We start from the raw sequence: 20975 nt of genomic DNA, 5'->3' as shown, positions 1-20975 counted from the left end.
AGCTCAAGCTAACTTTAAAACTGACACACTGATGTATAGTATCTGTCTAGACTTTATCCTTTAATTATCAACCGTGAGTCGCTATTATGTTGCTTCTCTGTGTCAGCTACAGTTTATGAATGTAATTTCTAATACAGAGAGTCGGGCGAGATTCATCTTTTTTCCATTACCTGTGAGATTGAGAGCGAGATAATCCCAGTTGTCTGATCATAAGAAAGGTCTTTAATTTCCAGACCATCCTTAAACCACTTGAAAGACGTGTCCTTATTTGTGTTTGTCACCTGTTAACGAGGAGATACCAATCATGTTATGAGAAAAAAAAAAAAGGTATCCAAGCACCGTTAAATGAAAATCACTCTGTCAGGTTTATTAATACCGCATGCATGATATTAAAGCCTACAAAATCTGACACTCGTGATGAACAGGTCTGTGAAAGCCAACACATCGTTGTTATACCGAGGACAAAGAACCAGAAGCAAACAAGAGACAGTCTGGCTCCCTTGTAGCTGCAGAAAACAATTTTTCTAGGAGCTCAGACAGGTTCATATGGTGAAAATTAATAAACGTTAAAATATAAACATAACATAATATCACCATCAGATTAATAAAGTCAGAAGATATTAATCAGAAATAAAAGTTTCCACCATATGTCTCTGCACAGAGCCTAAACCCCAGTCCACTTTCTGTTTTGTCATTATATTTGCTTTCTGATGGCTCTAAGGCTTTAGACTGTCCTTTTGTTCTGTTGAACATCTTTTTATGTAATTAAATATTAAGTGTGTAGAAAAGCTTTAAATAATTTATTTTATTTTACTGCACCATTACAACTGCAACCTGTTTTTCTTCTCTTACAGAGTTACTTCGGTCAAAATTCTTAACCCCCTGAAGAAACTCTATAAAATGCTGTTTAAAGTGCTGTGAAAAAGAGCATTTGTGTTTTTCGAATTTCTTCTGTTTTTGCTTTTTTTAAATAATGCAAAGATTTTCTCATTTACTAAGGTAAAAAGATTTCTAAACCAACCTGGTACCATGTGCAGAACTAACTCTGGCTTATACCTATGAACTGCTGGTGATACACTTGGCAGCAACGAGTGCAACAACATAGAGACTTCTACATTTTAAGCTATTTTTTCTTTTACTCGGATCATGAACTCAATCTTGACTTGGTGGATGTTTTTTTTTTCCATTAGGGTATTCAAAAACAGAAGAATTTTTCTGATCTTTAGTAAAAGTATGCTGCTGTTTTTCTTCATCCTTTTCTAAAAAAGCAATGTTTCAAGATCAGACATTATTCAAAGAGTGAGAATAATAGTCTAACTTGCCCAGAATATTCTAAACAATTAATAAAATACAGAATAATTTCTAATTGCCATTGGTCTTTGTACTAAAATAGCTGAATTTTCACTCTTACAATGATCTTAGCAGCACTGTCTCACTACAGTCAGGAATTTTCACGCAGGAGATATAAAAGTACCTTGCATTGTATAATTAATTCACAATCCTTATTCACACTCCATGTCAAAAATTCCTGGAAATAAGGTCCTTGGAAGAAAAGGAACAAATTATTTTGAGCCACAATAAACAACATATAAAAACACACATTTATAATAGCTAAGTTAAATTATACTAGAATGATCCATCAAAGCACTAACAGCAAAAAGAGAAACACAAAATTATCTATGCCATCACTTTTTAAATCAATGCAAAAATAAAATAAAATCATTCTGTGGTTTTATTTCTCTTTTGCATGGAAGTATTCTAGCTGTATTGAACAAAAAGAGCACCTGTACACTTTGAGTCTAACTTGGATTTACAATAGTAAACACAAATTGTGTGAGATTCTTGCACAAGTGTCCACTAGGACATTGGCCTCTGTGCATACACAACAAATGGAGATGAAAGGAGATAAAGCACAGATTTCAGAGCTCTAAATCTTTTATTCCAGGAACAACACATGAATATTTGCCTTTTGGCTAACGCTATCACATTTACTTTTCTCCTTTATTAGCGTTCCCTCTTCTTGTTAAAATGTGTTTTTGACATCCTGGTTTCTATAATATTTACATGGGACAAAAGCATATAACAATCCAACTATACATAACATAAGAAAAGAAATCTTCCTCTGGGTATGTGTTCTTTTATGTTTGTTCACTGTTGATTCAAGCAATGTGTAATCATCCTTAAGTAAGGAATGATCAATATTTATTAATTTACTGTCAGTTGTGCTTTTTAAGGATGTCTTACCAGTCTTTCTCTGAATGTCCCTTCGATTCCAGTCAGCCTGGGCCAGTATCTCACGAAACTCTAATAAGATACAACAGACCAGACTGTAAAACTGTGCTAAGGTGAACATGCTCAATATATGGCTACATTGAGCATGTTCACCTTGGTCTTATTACCATCATATACATAAACAGTTTTTTTTTTTATTTTAGATTTTAAGTAACCGACTAACTCAGTGAAGCTGAAGAAAAATTATTTGCATCTAGTAAAAATTTGGTAAATGTCTTTGCATGAAACACATTTCAGATTTTTATTTGTAAAAATGTTTGAAAAGGATGTCACTTTTCACCTACTTCAAAATCCTGCACTCCTTTGTACTGGATTATCACAAAAAAAAATCCCAGTGAAATACATTAAAAAAGTTGCTGTTGGAATGTGAAAATCTTAAAGTTAGAGGAGTATGACTACTGTTGCAACAAACTCTAAAAGCAAGCAGAGGTCAAATTAGAACAGAAACAGAAATACATCTGTTTAAAATATTTTCTAATTTTGCAGATCTGTTCATTTTTATCTAAGAGTAGAATCTTTTAAATTCAACAATGTTTTTCTGTGCAGTTTTTCCCTTTTGATTCCTTTTTTAATGCTGCAATTAATCAAAGCTGGTATTTCCCAGTGATACATAATGCAGGCAAAATGACTAACTCTGTGGTTGGGTGAATTTATGACTCACTTTGATCCACAAAGACCAAAGTGCATTGGTTCTTGGCGCGGCCGTCCCTCAGCTGGGCGGTGTATGAGCCTTCGTCCTCCTGAGAGAGCTGATCAAACAGTATCTCCACCAGACCTTTGGCCTTGTCGAAGTTTACCTTTCGGCGCTGCAGAAAAACAAACAAATGTCACTGCAGGCAACGTTCATCAGCTCATAATCAGGCAGCTCGCCCCCCAGCGGTTTGGTATCCTCTGTAAAGATGGCTCCTTGCACAAAGAGAATGCATCATGAATCAGAGTGCAAAGGGTCTGGAGAAACATCTGCGCTCTGGTGATAAAATATTTCTGTTCTCTAAAAAATGCAAACATACAAACAAACACGCAAGCAGCGACACAGAGGGAACAGACCTCGAGCTCATTTTCATTGCTTTTATGCTCATCAAGTTAAGTGTATGCCTTGCATGTTGATAGGCCTCAGTTGGTGGAAGTGATTTGTGATGTATGGCAAGCCCAAGGGCCCTAATCAGTTAAATGGCTTCTGCATTTGCAAACCTCAGCTGTGATCATTTAGAAATAATGTATAATCAGTACTGTTCAGACGGAGCCCTCATATTGGGAAATAATGGAACAAAATGAAAGTCACTGAATGTAAAGCAGTCACAACCAAGAGACACAATAAACATTCGGGGTTGTGTTCATTGCTCTCCCAGCGGCCGCCTCAGAACGCCGTTCGATAACTCGGACGGAACAACAGCGGCGATGATTATATTCAGCTTGTTGTCATAACGTACACATATGCTAAATATGTTTACATCCATCTGATGTTCACTGATGATTACAGTGCTGATGTCTTTGGATATCTGGATTCTTTTTTTTTTTTTTTAAATACCAGGTGAAACCATCTATCTTTCTTCTAAATATGATTAGTTTATGACAGGGCGAGATCAGTAACTTTTGGGACTGGAACTCTCAGACCCATGTGAGGTTATGTCAGACATTTACATCTCTGTGCAAAAGTTTTAAGCTAGCCCATAATTTCTTTATGATCACAGCTGAAAACTCAAGATTTCTGTTTAATCTTCCAAAGTGATCTTGATCAAAGTTCTTCAGGGTTTCAAATGGACTTTGACTGCTTTTTCCCCTCATTTAATATGCATGAAGCACATAGATATAACGTTTAAGCCAAGAGCTATGAGGATATAAATATATAAAAATAAACCATGTGTTACACTGACTGCTCCAAACATGAATGTATAGCTTATTCAGAGAGAACAGAATTCACATACAAGTTGCTTGGGAAATGAACTAAGTTTTAAGGAATAGAAATAGAAGGTTGTTCTATGTTGAACTGTAAGCTGTTTAGTAGGAATATCAAATCATTTTTAGGTTGCTTAGGTTTACATGGCAAAAGTAAGTGAGTATTATTATTTTTGTGAAACACCAAAAAAAGTTGGTGTTTCACGCATTCAGTGTCTGTCCCTGACTATAACTGTGATAACTAAGACAAAGAATATTTTTTTCTAAAATTGTCTGTTGTTAGAACGACACTGATTCATTTACACATTTTATGCTCAAATATAAGGACTGTGACATGATCCGAGGTTTTACACGGTGTACAAAAAACAATAATCAATGTAGGGGTCCACCTGTTTAGGAAGGACAAAAATAAACAATTTTATTCTTAAAACATCAGTTATTGCCTTACCTCCTTCTGTATTTATTGATTTACCAACTTAAAAATAAAATAAAATAAAATAAAAAAAAATTCAGCAATATTGCCTGTTGGAGTCTCTCTCCAGCAACTAACCAAGTGTGACATGTTTTTTTCAGATGCGAGTGCTATCTCCATCTTCACCTCAGGCGGTCTTCTCGTCTTCCTCACTTAATTAAATTAACTGAGCTTCCAGACTTCTCTGCTGCCGTACTCACCTGCTCTTCATCTTTGCTGACAGCATCTACTTCCTGCCTTGCAGGATGTTTATTGGAGCATTAATTGCTGTTTTGGGCTCACGCTGACTTGTTAGGAAGACAGATGCACACATAAACCCATTGATAATACAGAAACCAAAAAAACTCTTTCAAGCTTGTGTGTGACTTTCCTTGTGTTTAAAACTTGAAGACAGAGTAGATAACACTTAAATCTGATCACAGGCTTCTGTAATTGAAATGTTTTTTTTTTTTTTTACTATAATATTGGTATTTAGAAACCAATATTAGTGACAACGTGGAGATTCTGGACTAAAATGTTATTCTGAGTCCCTGACTTTAAATCCTGAATACTTCATATTGTTTTATTAATAATGTAAACATTCAAATGTTAGAGGGAGAGAAAAAAAAACATACAGAATATTTAAATCAGCTTTTCCTCACGTGGCCATTTGCCATCGTCGTGCCTTTGCAACATTCTTTTTCACATGGCTTCATAAAAACCTATTTGAAGTGATTTTCCATAATGTTTCTCTGACTCCCATAAATAATATCGACTAGAAGGAGATCACAGAGTTGTTTTGTTGTGATCAGAGACCCACATTTTTCAAGTGTTGACTGATCCAACCTGGCCTCAACCATTAGATCCAGCAATCCAAACGAAGCACTTGCAGCTCGTCATCTGATGAGGTATCTGTCAACGGAGGAAACCTACCGGAGAGGTGGAGATTTCCCGGTCGTTAAAAACAAGACGGAGTTCAGCAGAGTTACTCAGACTCTCGGTTTGAAGCCAAAGGCGCACGCCGCCTTTCTCAGACACCTCCACTTGCCAAGTTGACTTCAGTGCAATCACTGCAGAGTGAAATCAAAGACAGATCAGGTCAGGTCATAAAACTTATAAAACAGCATTAAACCTGCATACTTTAAATAATATATAGCAGGATAATAGATTATTGAGGTTTGGATCTTCAGCACCTCTGCACCTCAGTGATGATACATACATGGGTTTCTGACCTGCCAGCTGAGCTCTTTGAGACGTGCGAGGTCTAAAAATAAAAGAAGACAAAAGAATATATAGACGTAGAAGGTTAGATTACCTTTAACGGAAACACAAAACAGAATAGTAAAGTGTGTTTCTCTGGTGATATTGTAGAGGGATAAGTAAAGGCAATATCTGAGAAGAAACAATAATTAATTCCTAAAATCAGACTCTGGCTTCTGGTGTCCAGGAAGTACCTTCAGCTGTAAACTCATAGCTGGATGAGAGCTGAGGACTGTCACTCATCTCCACAGTGTACAGACCCAGATCTTCCTCAGATGGGTCTTTGAAAGTGAGAACTGACCTGATAGACAAACAATAAAGTAAAAAGACAAATTAAGTAGACTCAGCTTTGTGTTCTGGAGTCTGTAGCAAGGTCTGCTGTAGACTCTGTCTGCTGTCAGACTTTGTGCTAAAAAAAAAAAAAAAAAAAGAAGCTAAAGCTCAAAAATATAACTAATGTGTCATGATTAATTAAGTAGTAACTGAACGGAACCTAACTCAGTTGCTTGTTGTAATGTTACCTGTTCTTTGTGGTTTCTGCTTTCGTTCTCTGAGAATCGATGGGTTCTGTGTAATTTTTGCCCCAGATAAACTCGCTGTCGTCGTTCATCTCAACAGCCTCGTAGCCCAAAAATATAAACCCATCGTCATCCACACCGATCTTAATCTCTTTGGTTCCTGAAAAATTCAAAACTGCTGTGACGACTAGGCATGGGCTGGTTAGTTTATCAAAGCCTAACAAGGTTTTAGGAAATGTTCTAAAGAACGTCAATTTTCTTAAAGACATAATACTGCTATAGATGAAACTCTTTACACTTTCTCCTTTTTTCAGCTTTTTAAAAACATTTCTAGTTGCCAAAAAAATCATCATGAAATACATCTGGCAAGTTTCTATAAAGGGCCTGCTTGTTTAACAGAAAAATGTAATATTTTAGGAAAATGTTACCCTAACCCTAACCCTCAGCCTTCTGGGGAGCTAAATTTAGCTTTAAATTATGACAATCTAATCATTTCTTAATTTTATTTAACAGGCAAATAACATGTGCTATTCAAGGTCCTCTTCAGTATTCTTATCCACAGACAAATTTGGCCTGGTTAGGCTAATAAACCAATGACAGCACAGGTTTATAGAAAGTTGTATTCTAATATCAGTCCAGTAAACTGACCTGGTTGGGTCTGAACTGTGACCGGCTCAGAGGGCAGGGAAGCACGACCAACACCTGCATTATTAACAGCCGACACACGGAAGCAGTAGGTGTGACCTGTCTGCAGACCTGTCACCTTGATGCCACAGGAAGCAAAGTCATTGTTTACAACTCACTGACATAACTCAATTAATGATTTAAACCTTGACGCTGCAGACATAGATATGAGCAGTTTCTTCCGATTGGGTTATGCAAGAATAATATACACTTCTGTTTAATATACTTTGAAGTTAAGTCTGCCATGCCCCTTTAGTAAACATGTTTTTTTTTTTTTTCACTTCTCACCTTGAAATGAGTTTCAGAAACAGGTTTGGCAGTCAGAATCGTCCAGTTGTCTGACTGGTTTCCCTGGCTCATTTCCAGCATGTAGCCACTGACCGGACTTTGACCCTCGTAGAGCGGAGACGCCCATCGGAGCACCAGGGAGTCGTCTCTCACCTCCCTGAGCTCCAGGTCATACGGGCAACCTGAGGACCAGAGAACTGGATGAGCAACACACAGGAAACATCTGCAAGCCACAAATAAATTATGAATATGAGTCAAGTTGAAAATAAGGTCATAGATTCCCAATCTACCCAGATTGACTCCAATGCTGCACGTGGTAGTCAATTTGCAGATTGATTTTTAGCCACTTTTAAATTATCGATGTTATAGAGGAAAAGCCCATTTGCCAAGATTAATGAGCTGCTCAGTTTACCGAGCCTGTCTCCATTTCCTATATTAATGGCACAAAATACAGGACTGAGCAAATGTCTTCTCCACTCACTTGCCACAAAGATCGGGTGAATTAGCATGTGGCGGTAACGTTTATATTAATAATATGTATAATAAAAAATTATACATATATAAATAAAGTCAACACAATCTCAAATCCCAAGATTTGTCATAACTAGTTATGTTTGCGATAGGAAACCGGGTCCTATTGCGAGCCTATTGAGATCTGTTAAGGAGAAACAAGAGTTGTGTCTACTGCCTTCAAACTTCATCTTTTAAAAAAAATCCAAATTAAAGATGTAATGGTTGCAGCTGATGTGTGTTTTCCCAGATAGTCCTGAATGCATCAATTACTCTCCCTGTAATTGCCTGATTGTCTGCTTCTGTCCTGCTGCTTATAAAACTGATCTGTTTCCTTCTGCCCTCTGCCAAGTCGGCTGCAGCCCTGTTTCAGCTTTCCAGCACAAGTTCAAGCAATTACCCCGATATCTGCGATTCTGCCCTGGACTGTTTTGTTGACCCTTCCTCTGCCTTTCCCCTGTTGAAGATAGTGAGTTGGACTTTTTATTTTTTTATTTTTTTATTATTGCATCATTTTGGTGACTGAACTCTGCTCTCCTTCCAAGTAGTGATTTCTACATTCTGGACTTTGATTTGGTCTTTGGATTAAATTGGACCATCAAAGTTCAGAAATAAGGAACTGGGCATTGGGACCTTTTCCTCTACCCTGTTTGCCTGTCCTTTTACTAAAAGTTCTTCAAACAACAAAGATTCTCTGCTTTACCACAGTTGAAGGTACTGCAAAACCCAACAATATGGGTTTGGAAATATTACTCCACCTTGGAAGCCTTTGACTGAAAGCAAGGGTCTGAATTATTTAGGCAATCCACAGAGAATGCTGTTTGGTAATGCTACAAACAGTAATAATTTTAAGATAATAAAGAAATTTCAACTCTATGATTGTTTTTGTCTCACGGTTCTTACGGCGAAAATGAAATTGCTCAAAATCTGTCTGTATATCTGAAAGGAGCAGAGATCTATACTTTGTTTAAATGGGGGAGGGTATTATGTATCTTTCAAGAACATAGTGTTATTTTATAGCACAGTCAAGTTGGTTCACTGTTCTACCTTTAGTTGTTATAAAAATAACATAAAAGACTTTTGACTTTGCATGATGGTGTATCTGAAGCCTTGAAATTGGTCTCTGTCTCTTTAAGAAGATCCTTCCCTTTTCAACACTTCATCAGTCATCATTTTCTGGTTTAATTTGTTCTCTGTGCAATCTGAAAAAAAAAAATTCAAGGGTTTTCTACATTTTATCTGTTTTTGTTAATTTTCTGTCTAGAACCTGATCATTATCTGAGAAATGTTTTTCATTTGAATAATTTAGGTACAAAATGGGCTCCTGAACTCAATCTGCTTTGATATTTGCTTGCTTTACTAATTTACTGGTGTAAAAGTCTTTGACAACACTAGTCTTATGTCTGTTGCACACTATCAGCAATGTTTGTGATCTAGAAACCTCAGAAGGGGAAAAGTTAAATGGTTAATTCTAACATTTAACTTGGGTATTCTTCAAGCTAAAAGTAACTGAATTGTGTTTAACATCAAATTACGTCCATTCATAGATGCTTTTATTCAAAGTGTTTTACAAATGAGGCTATAACAATGCAGTTAATGTCAAAGGCAACAAAGATCCAGTAAAAAGGGGGCCAGACCCATCAGACGCTGCCAGATGGGTTTGCCACTTTCAACTCACACATTGGTTTCCCTCCCTGCCTTTGCTTGTAGCAGAGGAGTTAAAGTATCTTGATGTTCTGATCATCAGTAGGATGGAGCAAGACCTGGACTGACAGGTTAGGGCCTCATCTGCAGTAATGTGGGCTCTGCTCTGTTTTGGTGAAGAAAGAACTGAGCCTAAAGAGAAGCTTTTGATTTATCGATCAGACTTATGTTCCAATCCTCGCCTACAGTTATAAGATACAGATCATGACCCAAGGACCAAGGTCACGCAAGAGACTGAAATAAGCTCCTTCCAAAGACTTGCCAGGAACAGATTTGAAGATGCAGGAAGCCTGAAGTAAAACTTCTGATCATTATTATCAGCTAAGCATTTAAATATAAACAGCCAATTAAAAACTGAGGGATTTTAATCACTTGGGTCCTGGCTGCTATTCTTTGATGATATTCTACAGGTAAAATGTATCTGCAGAAGATGCCATTTGAAGCCTAATATCTTTTTTTTTGGTCTCTACTTTTCCAACTTTTTTTTCCTCTTTTCACAGGATCTGTTATGTTCAAGTAAGAGGATGTGATTGAAAATTGGGAGAAAAGTAGGCAGAGTTCAAGAAAAAAAAAAAACGTGAGCAATATAAGTTTATAAGATTATGAAAAGGTTGAATCATTTATGTTTTTCTGCTTCTGTGTTGAGTGGTTCAGGTAATTATACAGTATTTTGAAATTACAGCGCATGTTTATGAAACATGTACCCTTTTAATAATGTGCTGTTAAGAGTTAAATGGTTATTTCTCATTATAAATTTCCCACCAGCAATGATATTCAAGAACAAATCAAACATGGACCACGCATGGTAAATAGTTAATAGCTAATTCTAACTCAATGCTGCAATTTCAACCACTTTACTATTCATTTAACCACTGACCTTAAGTGGTTAAATGAAGTACCATTACTGTGTGCTTTAATGGTACAATAGGCAGGCAGCATATTATTATCCTGGTATTTCATACTGCCCTGTTTATTTTGCTGCGAGATGACTACATACGCTATTAGAGATGCAGCTTAAATAAAAGTAAAAATGGCAGCAAGTGGAAATGGGTTCTGCAGGTGATGGATGGTGTTTATTTCTATCTCCCCTCTCCTCCGCAGCTAGGGTCGATAAACAGATTGTAGAAGCTGCAGGGCAGCAGAGTATTGACGGATGCTCAAATTCCCAAAGCTCTTAGGTAAATGAATCACATGGGAATGGCTGATTTTTAACCGTGGAGTTCGTCTTTAATTTAACAATAAGTTGCGGCCTTTGTTGTCACTTTTGCTTGTGCAAGTTGTGAAATCCAAAACTAGCTTTGTCTGCCAACTGTTTGTAGCTGTTGAGTCTAAAATTGTAGCTAGCAGGAAATGTTCCTCCCTAAGTGTTTCTTTTTTCTACGTTATACTGATGTTTGGTAATAAACATTTACTATCTTCCAAAGGTTTTTATTGAGAAACACAACAGGTTTATGCAAAGTGTCAATATTTACAGGTTACCATGCAGAACATCAGCATTTGAGCCAAATTATGATTCGTAGTAATCAGTTCTTGGTTGATCATAGCTTAAATAATGACACAATTAGATGTTCTCGACTGAATCAGATTCTAGGATGTAGACTTGAAATGTAAGTGTTTTAATCCTGAGCCACTTGCTTAACCATTTTTTTATTGTGGCATTGTGCTGTACTTTGAAAACAAAACAAAACAAAACAAAAAAAATAGCACCAAATCATTTTTGTATCATTGGGTAAAGTCGAGGGTCATAGAACCAGATCCCTAACAAGGAGACCACACTCTCATAAATAATTACCAAACTTTTACTCAAAGTTCTGGAAATCATTGTCTGAATTTAACCTTAAGGATTTCATCACAGTAATTTATGTGCGATTCGGTCTGATAGAAACAGAACGATGACAGTAGCCTTAAGGGTGATGACATAACTGAAGCCTTTCATAAGCAACACTGGGCAGGATGTTTCATTTACTTACCAAAAGCATTGCTACAGCAAACACAAATTGCTACCAGTCGTGGCTTCTCTAATCACATTTTGGCTGGTTTGATAATATGTCTTTTGCAAAGAATAACATAAATACAGGCAGATTCCTGGGAGTGTTCAACTTTTCTTCTAGCTTTTATTCCAAACAGGGACTTAGCCAGAGAAAATAACTATTGCTCTGCAGTATAATCCTGGTATTTCCTGCAGAGTTTCTGTCTGTCTTTGATGTTCATCTTCCAGAGAAGTGGCTTCTTTGCTGTTCTCTTTCAGTCAGAAAGTCTCTGTCCAACTGTGCATGCAGAAAAACTCACACATGCCATCTGCCAGTCTCCAGCAAACTCTCCACTGGTGGTGACCAGACCGCTTAGTTGAATCATCTTTAGGACACATTCTGGACATTCTTGATCAATCTGGATCTTTCTTCACCAGAGTAAACTTATCTGCTTGAGGTCCTTGATTGTTCAATGAATGGGTGCAATAGCCTTGCCGTTTGTGTTGAGAACAGAAGAAGGATTTACATTTTTAAAGCAACCACTCTGCTCTTCTAATTCAATCATGCTGTCAGTGATGTCTATCAGTTACTCTGTCTTCAATAATCTTTCCCCTGGGCTAATGAGAAAATCACTAAAAGCAGGTAATTTTTGGCTGGGCTAAAACACAGAGCAAATTAGGTTTTAGTGATTAAGTAAATTGTCATTGACTTTCATGAACTTTGCATTGATTCCTTTAGTCATTCAGTAGCAACCCTGACTTGATGCAAACTGAAGCCATAAAAACTGAGGCAGGGAAGTTTGTAATAAACAAAAACAAGATTTTGCCCACAACTAACAAGTATAGAGACATAAAATCTTTACTTAACACTGCAAACATGATATTTTTTTCTTAATTTACTGCAGGTAATTGTTTTTATATCTGGAATATTTATTTATTTATTTATTATTATTATTTTAATCATCCTGTAATAATACCTGTAAGGTTTGCAATTGTTGGATGTAACTGTTAAGCATTCACATAAGCAGAGATGCATTTGCATGGATTTGATGAGAGTTTAGCTTTCACCTGGTTCTGGCATTGTCCACTTCTCGCACAGAAACGCTTCACTGGCGTCAGACGGCTTCCCAACGCCAGCCGCGTTGGCAGCAAAGACGCGGAACTGGTAGAAATGTCCAGTTTTCAAGTCTGATACCTGCAGACAAACAAAGCTGATGCATGTGACATTGCATGTAAATATATACATATATGTGTTTACAAGAATTTAAAAAATGGTTACAACATGCTAAATGTTTACCATCAGTGATATATTCACAGGAATATATCTGTGATATATATCACAGGATATATTCCTGTAAGCCATTCCGTCTTAGTGGAGTACTGGAAAAATCTCCATGCATTCGTCAAATCTCAGCTTTACTACACAACAACTTTACTTGGAGTTAAAACATTGCCTCCTTTTTATTCCAGCAGATCTCCAATGCTGCAGGCAGAGTGATGACTGCCTGCAGTGATACCCAGGAAATATCACATTCCTCTCACCTTAGCCTCTTTGCCTTGGGTCTCTGTGATTTAGAATGGATTTTAAAATCCTCATTACATTTATAGGCTTGAATGGCCTTGATCCATCTTATCTCAAAGAACCGATTGTTCCCCATTATCCCACTGGATCTCATTGTTCCCAGATAGCAGGTACATAACTTATCTCAGTGGAAACGTTTTTTCTTTTAAACAATTTGTTTAATTTGGTCTGACGTTTATAACTCTTCCTTTTTCTTCAAACTTTTCCTTTATTACTTTGCTGTCATGAATTTATTTTTAGAAATGCAATACATTTAAAACAAATCATTTTATTATTTACTCGTTCGTAGTTTTTGTGTGTTTTAAATTCAGCTTTGTAAATTATTATTTTTTTTTTTCAAATTACAATGAAAACCTCATCAATCTTACTTTGCTAATTTTACTCAGTTTTAACGAGACATAAATACAAAAGTCCAATCAGGGGGAAATGTTCTCCACTTGTACAGCTTCACTCTGTCTGATTCAGGAATTTAGAAGACTATTTACAAGTTATTAGCTCTACTGGTGCTGAAACATGTTTCTGAGCTCCTGAGACATTTTTCGCTCGGAGGGGAAGAGGTGAAGGGATTCAGGCCTATTGATCTGCTCATTGATCCGCCTATTCACAGCCACTTAGACTCTAAGGCCCTTATCGCCTCGGCGAACAGCTGCGAACCTCCACAGCCTCTGCCTATCTCCGAGGAACTAATTGACCTCAGCAAAGGGAGCTTTTTCATAACAGCAGCAGCAGCTGCTACCTGAAAGCTGCTATGTCACACCTGCACCTTTCTTCATTAGGTGCAAATCCTTTCCTGCATGATATATTTAAACTGAACAACAAATCAATCAGACCGATGTACAGTCCCAGCACGAGAAATGCATGGGTAGTGTCTTTAAAATTAAACTTCTGCCACCAGGGGGCAATCAGGCTACATTTGACTGACTGATAGATTAACCTTTGTTCTCTGGGAAGAAAAGTTGTCTGTTTGGATACTCGACCTGCTGCTCTAATGATCAGGTGAAATAATCTTTGTTGCCAATACGTATATCTGACAACTAAAGTTATTCCACTTTTTTTTAATAACATTAATGTAAACAATCCGGTTACAGACTTGCAAGTTGATTTTTTTTCCCCCCCATTTCTAAAATTGATCAATAGTTTCATTTATAAAGCCTTGAAGGCTAGAAGAAAACATTTGCAAATTACCCACTGAACCATAGACCCAAGTAATAAATCAAAGAATAACCTCAACAAACGTTACTTACAAAGTGAGTACACAATGATGGATTAGTAATAAATCTGAGAAATAGTTTCCACCCAAAACTATCTTTTTATGTATAAAAGCCTTTCACTTTTGGAGTTTTTTTTAAGTAAATAAATTTAGAGTAATTTTTTTTCTAGTACTTTTAAGTGTGCTGCTAGAATTTAAAATGGGGAGTTTTTTTTTACATATCCAGGGATGTTGAGAGTTTACTCTTCTTTTTGTAAAGTATCTTCTCATTCTTAAAATTTTAAAACCTTGTGAAGAATAAATGGCTGCCTGTCAAAGGTACTCGTATCCCTTAAAATTTTCATGTTACAACCACCCTCAGTGTATTTTGTTTGACTTGTTTGTGATAGATCAACAGAAAATAGTGCATAATTGTGAAGAGTAAAAGAATGAACACATAGTTGTTTATTTTTTAACAACTTATATTCTTAAAAGTATGCTGCAAGTCTTTCGATATATAGCTATCAGTTTTTCATATCTAATATTTTTACCCTCTTTGCAAAATAGCTCAATCTCAGTCACATTTGACAGTCTCTAAACATATATTTTCATATATCTGTCCACAGATTCTTGAATAGATTTATGTATGAACTTTAAAGTCATTTTAATACATTAACATGCTTTGATCTAAAGTAAAGGTTTCAAACTTCAGTCTTCAAAAGATCGTGTCCTGCAACTTTTAGCTAAATCCTCACTTCTCCACACCTGAATAAAATGGCCAAATTGCCTTTTGGCAGGCAGTCAACCTCTAAAGAGCTCAACTAATGAGCTAATTATTTGAGTCATGTTGAAGTAGACAGTCATACTGCTGCAGGAACCCAGCCATCAAGAGTTTTAGCTTCAGACTCCTGATCAGGGTCATTCCACGGTGGCTCTTCTTTGTACGTTTAGGGTTATTTTTCTGCTAGATGGGGAACCTCTGCACCAATATCTGACCTTTCCCATCCTCTAATAACCAGCTTTCTTCAAGGATGTTCTGAATCAACTCTAACAAGCTCCCCTTTTCCTGCTGAGGAATAACTTTCCCACAACAAGAAGCTTCCAGAACACCTTCTTCCAAACAGTGACTGTGCATAAGTGTGATTCTTTTGCGTGGTTCTGTCTACATTTAAGCTTTAAAACAGACAGAGGGTGCACCAGTACTTTCTTTTTCACCATGACTGTAGGTTTCTTCTTGATGTATAGAAAATTAAAGGTTTTTAGGCTTAAATCATGAGCAAAGCTCCAATCCCACGAAGCATAACTGTTTTGATTACAAATTGCAGCTCAATTTATGTTTAAATGATTCATTTGATTCCAAGAAATCAGCATCTTGATTAAAATGACACCCCATGCTGGAAATAGTTTGTGCTTCTTGTCGTCTTATGAAAGTGCCAAAATGAGTTTTGTCTGACAACGCAACCTCCAGTCCTAAAAACTGCAGGACACAACATGAGGGGGTCAGTTATTGTGCATAGCCATTTTCATTCTAATTGGCTTTGTCCTTGATTTTTTTTTTTTCCTCAGGAGATAAAAACAGCCTCTCACACATTTATAAAATATCTAATTATGGAGCTCTTGTATTCTTGGTGAAGCACTATACCAATTTTACTTTGTTAGGAGTCTCCATGGACACTGCCAGGTTTCCTAGAGACGCAGACAGATTGAGTGAATGATGGTTTGCTATTATTGCCAATTATTTGCAAGAAAAGCAAAAGTGGATAAAAAACTTTACTATTCAAGACGTCCATTCAAAACCCTTAATGCTGTTACTAAAAGTCCTTTTGGAAGTCTATTTGGACTTTGAAATCTACTCTTTTCTTTATACCATTTCACCATGGTAATGGTATATTCAGAGAGATGTGCAGTATTAATTAGTCAGTGGTTTCATATTGTGCTAATCTTGCTCAATGCTAATATAAGGTGCTAAAGAGAGTTTTTTTATGCCATCTCTGTAATAATTTTGTTTTTGTTTTATAGTAATTAGAAAACCATTCACCAACTTCATCCAAGAATATAGGTATAACCAACCCTGAGCTGCTTCTCTTTGGCAGGCTTTATGTTGACCTCTCTCCAGAACTCCATGCCCTTCTCCTTCTGGTCCAGGTAGTAGCCGCGAACAGAGCCTCCCCCGTTAGAGGATGGAGCCCTCCAGCCCAGAACCATCTCTGATTCGGTGCACAGCAGTAGAGCAATACCCGAGGGAGGTGAGGGAACATCTGCAGAAATGAGGGGGGAAAAACAAACAAACAAACAAACAAACAAAAGAAGTAGAGGTGAAAGATATTGGTGAAAGTATCTTAGCACGTGGCTTTCACAACATACGAATGCCGAGATTTCCTTAGAAGGCTTGAGATTCTGTCTAGAATGGCAAACTGTTGCATCTGTGCCAGGTTTAAAGGAATTATTCAGCTCATATTCTCTTTGATAAAAATTCATTTCTTGGAAAAAACTGGACTAATGCTATTATCCACCAGGATATTTCAGAGCTGGAGAGACTGTGATGGATTTTTGATGGCAGTGAACCAAATCTGTCAACAGTACAATGTAATGCAACCTGCCAAAGCACAATGTAGTTTCTGAAAGTGCATATGAAGTGAAAAAGGTCCTCTTTACATTCTCCAATAGTTGTTTGCTGAAAGCTAAAAAGGCAAACTGTAAATAAGTATTGGGTCAGATGGGTCAGAGTCTAAGTTAAATAACTTCAATGCCAATGAAAAGAGCCTCAAACCTTTTTCAGCACTTCTTTTTGGCTGGATGTGTTTACTCTGGGTTACATTTAGGGTGCATGCTTTAAATGAAATATTAAAACATACTGCTAAGATTTCAGGAACTGTTGCAGCATCACAAAATCCTTTTTGAACTTACTGATAGCTGATTTGACCAGGATGGGGTGAGACTCATCTGAATATTTGCTGTTTCCTGCTCGACTCACAGATTTCACCCTGAACACATATTCCTTCCAAGTCTTCAGACCGTGAACTATAAACCTGAAGACACATCATGCTTGGATCACACACTCATAAGAATCAATGGCAATGTATGTTATAATTACAACAATTTATTAATTGCATTCAGACACATGTTATAGGTCAATTTTTTATTTATTTTTTTTACCTGGTTGTCGTTAAAGGTTTGTTGTTGACAGTTTTCCACTCCTGTTTTCCTGCTTCGCTGTAGTACAGATAATATCCCAGGATGTTGTCTTTGTCTTTTGGTTCTTGCCACTGCAGCACAACTGAGGTGTCTGTGTCTCTAATGGCCAAAACTGAGTGAGGTGGAGGCGGCACAGCTAAAGGGAATCAAATGAGATTCAATCCATCAAAACAAATGGAGGTAATTTATGAACTGATGGTGCATTCAATAAGTTCAATGAGTTCATTGAAATTTACCCATGACAATTTCTAAAGAAAAATTTAATTGTAAATTGAAGTCTATTGCATCATTTGTTTTCCGATGAGGATGAATAAATTAGAGAAAGAGAGAGTGAGGTTTATGTTTTAGATTTCTATACTGTGGGTGAACAATTTCTACAAAAATTCAAGAAAATATCAAACTCATCCTGAACTATTTTCAGATATTTGAATCTGATTTAATTCAGAATCCTGAAGTAGCTATCAACACATATGGCATGTAAAAAAAAAAGAGATGGGAAGAATCAATGGGTTTTGAAAATGCGCCATTTTCAAAACCCATACGGAGTCTGGAATAATGCAAGAAATGGATCAAGGCCTGCAGCTGACCTCATGTCCAGTGAAACTGTGATCGATGGCAACTACCACATGTTCATATGCACTAAGGTAACCGGTAGGAAACATCTCATTTTTTGTCATAAGAACACTTAATAGTCAAATCAAAGATCAATAAGTGAAGGTAGTCATGCTTTATTTCATGTGCGTAAATTCAATGGTAGCTCCGAGGCAGGATGAAAACGTTCTGCAGTATCTGGCAGGTTTACATTTAAGCACCTTTTTCTGCTACTGTTTCAAAGTAGCAGAAAGTTAACCAAAGTTAACATTAGTTGAGGAAAACTTTACAAATCTGTGAAAATTGTTCCACTAAATTCTATAACTTTTTATTTTGTGGATTATTTAACTTACTTTGGTGTGTTTGTTTTTAAACAGTAAATGTTATGTTGCAGTTTTGTTGCATTTTGGTTTAATTGTATAGCTTTTTTTTGTTTGCTTTCTCTGATGCATTTTTATCTAATCTTTGCTAGAAATTAAATCATCCAGAAGCTTCATCTTTAATCTTCCAATATTATAGACAACTTGATAATTGACTTAACGGGGATTTGACATGGATAAACTCATTGTGGAATGAGTTAATAAAAAATATTTTCCCACATCTTCTCATTTTGTTTTTTAATAAGATACTACCTGTTTTGTCTTTTTTACACATGTATTGTGATTCCAGAATAAAACCAGTGGTGTCTTGGCACAATTATTGCAGGTGCAGCATTGTATAGGAGGTGAATGCTGACTCAGGAATTTAGTCTTAATTATGTAACTGACCTTTGAGCAGACAAAGTAATAAATGGGCACCAGTACTCATCTTCTCCTACCTTGTGGCTTTCCAAGGGAAATTGGTGGGCTCGGGTCGGAGGGGTCGCTAACACCATACTTGTTGATGGAGCGAACTCTGAAGCAATACTGTTTGTCTTTGACCAGATCAAACACTGGGTACCTGGGAGAGTTCACCACCGTGTCCAGACTGGCCAGTTCCCAGCTGTTTTTCCCTGCCAAGGACTGATTCAAGCAAATAAATTTAATGTAAATATATATAAAAAAAGGAAAAGTGTAAATTAAAAAAAAAATAGCTTAGGTATTTCAGCCAATCAGACCCTTAAATGAAAACACATTGAAATGAAGACGTATGTCTTTGTGTGTCTAGTTCTATTTACCCGTCACTGAAAGAGTCTCTCAAGAAACTAAAACTATACCAAACAGGTCCCTTTTTATATTCCTTATTTGGATTTCTATGTTGCTACTCTGTGGGTTTCACATTTCCTCTCCTAAGTCATTGTTTTGTCGGTAGAAATCCCAACAAAAGAGCAGGTATGGTAAAAGAGAAGAGTGATTATAAAGTGCTTGCTTGAGGGCAAAAAGGATATTTGAATGTTCACTTCATTATATAAGCAGAAGTGAGGCTGCAGACTTTAGTAATTTCAGGTGCCTTTGAGAGATTTGACAGTTTTATTACCTCAGTAACTTATAAAGCCTCAATAAAAATCTATTTCCTGTGGCAGTTTTCTGATTATTGAAGTCAGGAGCTGTTCAGTCCCGGAGTTGATATCGAGGAGCCAAGGCTCTCTATTGTTGCAAAGAGCAGGTCAGCCTCACATTTTTGATCTGCTTCTGTCATCACTTTGAACCTTAAATTTATAGTTGAGAAAATATTGTAAAAAGAGGGAGCTGGCTCCATCCATTGATTTTTCATACCTGCTTATTCTTTTCCGGGTCAAAGGTGACACCAAAGAGGTGTCACCAGTTCATTTCTGGGAGAAACACAATTATGCACCCATCTGAGGCAAACCTAACATACATTTCCTGATGTCCTCTGTGGCTTTTTGTGCCTCTTCTGTAGAGCTTTAAATTATTTTTTGGTGCTCTATCCTTAGTTGTATGAATTTAAATATCCCACATAAATTTTACTGCACTAAATGTTTGTGCAAATTGCATACAGGGCGTCTCCGATGTTCTCACACTCTACAATAAAATATCTGCAACAAATACCATGTTGAGCAGAATGTCCAATGACAGCGTTCATAAAGAAAGATACACTTTAAATTAATCAGGAAAGTGGACCTGTTGATGAATATGAAACATCTTTTTACATACAATTTATGAGAGATGTGTCTGAAAATATTTCTATCGCTGAAAGGTTTAGATTTAAATTGTTGTTCAACCAAGAAATTTGTTTCTGACAGGAAGTGATACAGCCATCTGTCCAACGATGGGAGTATCTGTTTTGAACAATGTAACTTTGCTGTTTTATATGTATTTTCATTTAAAAAAAAGGAATATCAAAAATTATTCATACCCTTCTCTAAAATCAGTGGAAAAATCTTATGTTCGCGTGACAGAAATCAAACCCTGCTTGATGTTTTCCAGTTGATGTAGTGTTTGACCCTGACGTTCAATGGTACTGGAATTCACAAATTCTTAACAACCACAAAAATATGTGGCCCTGCGGCAATTAGGTTCTGGGTTCAAATTCTGACCCAGGAGTCTTTGAGTTGGCATGTTCTCCCCATATAAACATAGTCTAAAAGTATGGATGTTAAGGTATTTGGTTGCTCTAATTTGCTATAAAGTCACAGGAAGTGTCTGTGTCTTTCTATGATGACCTGGTGAAAATGAAGGACTGATGATGCATCTGGTGTGAACCCTGCATTAAATACCTCAGCTACTGGGGAGAAACACAGAGAAAACGGCTCCTGACGTGGCTCATACAAGCTCTGTAAATTGTGGAAACAGCAAAACATCATCTTTCTATCTCCCTGCTGTGTCATTCAAACACATTACAAGAGAAAACTTTGAAAGCACCTCTGCTTTGAAATGCATAACAATCCAAAACGGAAGAAATTTAAA

At 36.7% G+C, this 20975-nt stretch overlaps 1 protein-coding gene across 2 annotated transcripts in view; it reads right to left on the bottom strand.

Moving 5' to 3' along the window:
• The window catches only part of LOC103141531 (myomesin-3), a 36681-nt gene that overhangs the window by 4738 nt on the left and 10968 nt on the right, over window positions 1-20975 (bottom strand). For both annotated transcript variants that reach the window (XM_016673913.1, XM_016673914.1), the window contains 15 exons: window positions 18947-19130; window positions 17500-17674; window positions 17251-17372; window positions 16414-16601; window positions 12641-12767; window positions 7390-7571; window positions 7066-7180; window positions 6421-6577; window positions 6094-6200; window positions 5859-5903; window positions 5573-5709; window positions 2954-3098; window positions 2245-2304; window positions 1475-1542; window positions 171-281 (listed from right to left, as the gene is read on the bottom strand). In XM_016673913.1, the coding sequence (XP_016529399.1) occupies window positions 171-281; window positions 1475-1542; window positions 2245-2304; window positions 2954-3098; window positions 5573-5709; window positions 5859-5903; window positions 6094-6200; window positions 6421-6577; window positions 7066-7180; window positions 7390-7571; window positions 12641-12767; window positions 16414-16601; window positions 17251-17372; window positions 17500-17674; window positions 18947-19130 (1923 nt within the window). The remainder of the gene's footprint in view (window positions 1-170; window positions 282-1474; window positions 1543-2244; window positions 2305-2953; window positions 3099-5572; window positions 5710-5858; window positions 5904-6093; window positions 6201-6420; window positions 6578-7065; window positions 7181-7389; window positions 7572-12640; window positions 12768-16413; window positions 16602-17250; window positions 17373-17499; window positions 17675-18946; window positions 19131-20975) is intronic.

The sequence above is a fragment of the Poecilia formosa genome, unplaced genomic scaffold (genome assembly GCF_000485575.1).
Source record: "Poecilia formosa unplaced genomic scaffold, Poecilia_formosa-5.1.2 Scaffold85, whole genome shotgun sequence".
Lineage (NCBI taxonomy): Eukaryota > Metazoa > Chordata > Actinopteri > Cyprinodontiformes > Poeciliidae > Poecilia > Poecilia formosa.
Note: the sequence above shows the minus strand (reverse complement) of the source record. Positions and strands in the feature narration are given on the sequence as shown.